Source organism: Corticium candelabrum, chromosome 4, assembly GCF_963422355.1.
Source record: "Corticium candelabrum chromosome 4, ooCorCand1.1, whole genome shotgun sequence".
NCBI lineage: Eukaryota > Metazoa > Porifera > Homoscleromorpha > Homosclerophorida > Plakinidae > Corticium > Corticium candelabrum.
In genome coordinates this window covers 5,658,914-5,663,913 of record NC_085088.1, presented here as the reverse complement: position 1 = coordinate 5,663,913, position 5,000 = coordinate 5,658,914, and the positions used below count along the sequence as shown (strand labels likewise).

At 42.2% G+C, this 5,000-nt stretch overlaps 1 protein-coding gene across 1 annotated transcript in view; it reads right to left on the bottom strand.

Moving 5' to 3' along the window:
- LOC134178823 (uncharacterized) overlaps positions 1-795 on the bottom strand; it is a 2,277-nt gene extending 1,482 nt beyond the window's left edge. Inside the window, exon 1 of the mRNA XM_062645727.1 lies at positions 1-795. This exon is cut by the window's left edge and continues 429 nt beyond it. Coding sequence (XP_062501711.1) covers positions 1-759 — 759 coding nt within the window. The 5' untranslated portion in view covers positions 760-795.
- Between the last annotated feature and the right edge of the window lie 4,205 nt (positions 796-5,000).

Below are 5,000 nucleotides of genomic sequence, written 5' to 3'. Positions count from 1 at the left end.
TTTCCAATGTCTACGTTTAAGCCAGACAAATCCATAAATGCCAAACACTGCCGCAATCAATAGCAACGTGATGTCAGCTATCCACAAAGGATAGAAAGCCTCGGCTGTTGTGTACGTGCATTGCACAGTTGTGCTAGACATATTCAAATTGTAGACTTGAGATGGAACTTCAGAGCATACAAAGTCGATGTCAAACGTTGACTGTCCCCTGTACACACCCAACATTACAGCAATCCAAAGCCAAGTGACAATAATTTGAAAAATGAGTTTGCAATGATAAAATGTCCAAAGATGAAGTTTTCCTTCGTACTTTTGTCTCAGATGTTTAACAGTACGAGTCGTGTCGACGTCATAGTCTCCTGTTTCTTTTGATCTTAGACGCTCCAGTCTTGGTGTGAGAGAGAAAAACTGTTGAAAATATGAAGCAGAGTATACGTCCCATAACACTTGCGGAGCCACAATCAGCAAAGCCTGTGCGAGTATGAGCAGTGGTAACAGATCGATTTGTCTCACGTGTCTGGAACACCAGAGGACAACAAATCTGTACTGATCGCGGTTTACTTGTTCGGGTGTGTTGCAAGCAAGACCGCGTTCGAGAAAGAACTCTTCTCCGAGACCGATGGCGACCAGAGTGATTCCTAGAAGAGTAAAATATCTGAATACAACATCCCAGAGAAATCTGTTGTACTTCTTTGACACGTCATTAATCTGGTTTGATGATATCCTAGTATAGACCTGAGACAACTGTACAGCGCTCATTGCGATGAGACACGTGGAGATCGACGCTCACGCGAGAGTAGGAGGAGCTCACGTGAGAAAAGAAACACATGCAAGGAGTCCGTCTTCTAGATAACACTGTACAAGAGTAAACATATAGTTAGAGAGTGATCACTGCAACCTCTAGGGTAGGTGTAGTGTAGGTAGGTAGGGGTAACACTCCCCGGTAATTTGAGTTTACAACCGCTGTGTTCTCAGGTAGCCTGCACGAAGAGACAAAGAAACATGTCCGATATACGCACCAATGTCTAAAGCGTGGTTCACAATACACCTCGCGTCGCGTCAAAGGAGGCCGTTTCCGACTTGACGCGACGCGACGGGCTGGAATAGGAAAAATCCTAGCCAACACGTCACGTCGCGACGCGAGGTATATTATGAACCAGGCTTTAAGCTTCGTACCAGTACTTGTACGACTAAAATCGCCCAACGTCAGCTAACGCACTAGCACAATATAAGGGAGGTGTCCTAATGTGAGACACTTGCGGAGGCGTTCGAATTCTTTGCAATCTTTGTCAGTAAAAGAGTCTAGCAGTACTAGGCTGTACGTTATGTGAAACCTCTATGACCAATACTGTGGCACATGTGCTATCTCCTCAGCACCTGCTGTCGTTGGTGAGAAACAGGACATTCGTCGTCAACAACACGGAAACGCCTTCCAAAGCCCGGATGCACCGATGTGAGACAGTCGATTTTTTTCTGGAAAGTTATTGTTTGTTCATACTTTTTGCAGAGGCACAGCAGTCGGTCCTTGTTAATCGTCAGTACAACCAGTTCTCTTCTGAAAGTCTCTGCGATGGCAGACCTACGTCTAGAGTGCTCTTCAATGTCAGTCGTGTCTAGTGAATTTCAATGCAGAGCGGTTCTTATTATGATGTAAATGTTCAAAGCAGTCTAGTACAATCGGGTACAATTGCGAAACTTTCTACAGAGTAGATTTTCGTAATCGGTAACAGCTAAACACTGTACCCATACTCCGTTTACCTTCAAATGTTACATGTAAAGAAATAGAAATTGTAGTTATTTCAAACTGTAGTGTTTGCTGGTAATGACAGCCAGCTGTTCTGATTGATATTAACATAAATAATGCTATTATCTAATATTACCTACGAAAACATCAGTAGTTTATTGGTCTTGGCTAAAGTAGCCTATTAGGACTACTAACTAGCAGCGAAGACTGCTAATACGAGTTGAATAGAGCTGTGAATTCATGCCTGACCAACTACAAGTACACTCAATATTGTGGTAACCTTTAGCAATCTAGAGAAATTTAATATCGGAAAAGGCGGTGTAAAGCACGCGACAACTGGAAGTACTTATGTTGAAACCTTCTTGGTTACGTTACTGCACTCCGTGAATTTCGTTGATGGCTTCGTCCAATGATTCCAGCTTGGAGATAGCTGTACTAGCAGTTAAGAGAGGTGAAACTAGCATCCGAAAGGCTGCTGTTTTGTATGAATGTGAGAGAAGCAAAATATGAAGACACGTACCTAACAAAACTGTACACAATCATTCTGGAAGACCTTGTGTTTTCAATGCACAAGAAGAAAAAGAAATTGTACGTTGCTGCCAAGTTTTGGGAGAAATTGGATTTTGCACAGACAGAAATGTTGTTGGGACGGTAGTGAGAGACTACCTGCAAGCTCTAGGTAAACCCAGTCCATTTGAAGATGGTGTTCCTGGACGCAAGTGGTGGCAAAATTTTTTCAAACGCTGGCCAGAACTCTCTGAAAGGAAACCGGAACATCTAACTGTACAGAGAGCTGTAGCTGCAAATTCAGGGAGTCTACATACATTCTTGACAAGCTGCACGCCTACTTTATGAGCAAAGGACTGCTTGAGTCGAATTTCGCTGACCTGGGGCAACGCTTGTGGAATTGCGATGAAACAGGAATTTGTACCTCTGTTGTTGCCAGGAAAGTGATAGTGAAGAAAAGCACCAGAGTGGTATCAGAAGTGGGCTGTAGTTCTGGAAGAGAACATATTACTGCTTTGTTTTGTGGGTCCGCCATTGGAGAAAGACTGCCTCCTTATGTGGTATACAAAGCCGAGACCATTGATGGTGACTGAACAACTGGTGATCCTCCAAACACACTTTACTCTATCAGCAGTTCTGGCTGGATAGAAACACCACATTTCCAAGGGTGGTTCGAAAAGCTGTTTCTCCCTGCCGTAAAAACCCTGACAAAAACAGGTCTCGACATTTTGTTTCTTGATGGCCACAATTCTCACACTGCTATAGAATTGATTGGCAAAGCTAAAGCAAATGGAATAACCATTTACTGTCTGCCCCTCATATCACCCATCTTTTGCAGCCACTTGATGTAGCTGTATTTGGCCCACTAGAGTCTGTGTGGAGGAAAGTAGTGAGAGAGCACAAACTGGCCACCAGTACCACACAAATTTATAAGACTGTATTTTCATCTGTGCTCTCTCGACTCTTTGCTGAATCATTCTTGCCTGAACACCTTGTGAGTGGTTTTTGAGCAGCTGGATTACGCCCACTATCATCTTCAGCAATAAAGATCGAAAGACTAAAAACAGCAGATCCCTTTGTACATTAATTAAGTACTCCAGCAGCTTAACGGCTTCAACAGCTCCAACTGTTACCCAACCAGACAAAGGGTTGAATCGTATTTCACCAAATATTTTTTAACAGAAAGCAGAAGAGATAAGAGCGAAAGAAAAAACCAGAATCAGACAAAAGCATTATGGAGAAGCTCTCACAGAAGATGATATATTTGAAAGAATTAAGCAAGAGCAACAAGAGAGAGACAAAAGAAGCAAGGAAAAGGTAGAAAAACGAAAAACAAAATGAAGATATGCCAAACAGGCTGAGCAAGTAGACGAAAACATCTGTCAAGAATGCAAAGATCATTATGATGAAGATGACAATACAAGTGACTTTTGGGTAGGATGTGACACTCGTGGATGCTGCAAATGGTACCATTATTGGTGTACGAACCTCCGGCAAATGCCAGGTGAAACAGAGCCCTTCTTTTGTCCAACAAGTTTGTCCAAATAACAGTTACTAAGTAGTCAGAACATATTCAACAACTAACAATACAACAAAGTAAATTTAGCATAGAGGCTGCAGACTCTATCTAAGTTAGTCAAGCTGTTCTACTTTAGTGTAAGTCTGACTATACATGAGTACAAATGCAAGATGATCCCTAGCTAGACTAGCTGTCTAAAAATGCCCGAGTCACAATCAGTAGAACGCAGCTTGGTAGTCCTAGACCCTGCAAAAGCTTTAGTTAAACAACCAAATTGCAAGTTTACTTGACAAATCCGCCACAACGTGAATGTTTACAAGTCGAAATCTTAGCGCAGTTCTACTCAAAAACACCAACATAAAATAAGCTACAACTGACACTGGCAAACAAGGTCTCTTTCACCTACCGGAGAAAAAGAATTAGCACCCAACTAAAGACCTTCCAGCCGAGAAAACAGACTGTCTCACATTAGGTACATCCGGGCTATTTGGCTAACACCTGACAGCTTACAGTAAAATTGTCATTTGCTTTTGAACGCGCAACACCATTTTAAGGCCAAGTCATCCTTGAATTCCCCAGCTATAGAGGTACAAACTGACAATCTTTAATTGCAATCAAACTTCTGGTTTAGAAGCAAGCTCGTACGTTTAGTATTCTATTACAGAAACTGTCTCACATTAGGGATATCTCCCCTACGGGATAAGGTCTGTAAGCAGCCTGGACACGGGGTGTACCCTAATTGTGGACATTTTTCTCGGTCACTGAGCCTGAGTAACAGCTGGACTAGACACCTCAATGGTTGCCTCACAAGCTAGTATTTTGGGTCGCGATCAAAACCATGTGCTGTGGAGTATCACCTTTGTGTAAAATGGCGTCGTGCCTTTCAAATTTTGCAGTAACCAAGTGTTCTGTTTACGATACAATGAAGAAGACGATCAATCGTGTTTAGATGAACGTCTGAACTGTAAACTGTGGTTCTAGCATCTTTTTGCGTTGTTTGTGGAGCTGGTTATTGATATCAGACAAGGTAGTTTTGACCTTTCACCTATCTTACGTAAGTTCGTAGGTTTTCATTTTGTGTCCTAATGTTACCAGATCTAGTAGCAATGAAGACACTCAATTCTGACTCGATTACTAATGTCGCTGATATTGTCATTCCACATACTTTATTCGTTCTCATTTTATACCCTATTGTAGCCAGGTGTAGTAGCAGTGAAAACAACTAGATTG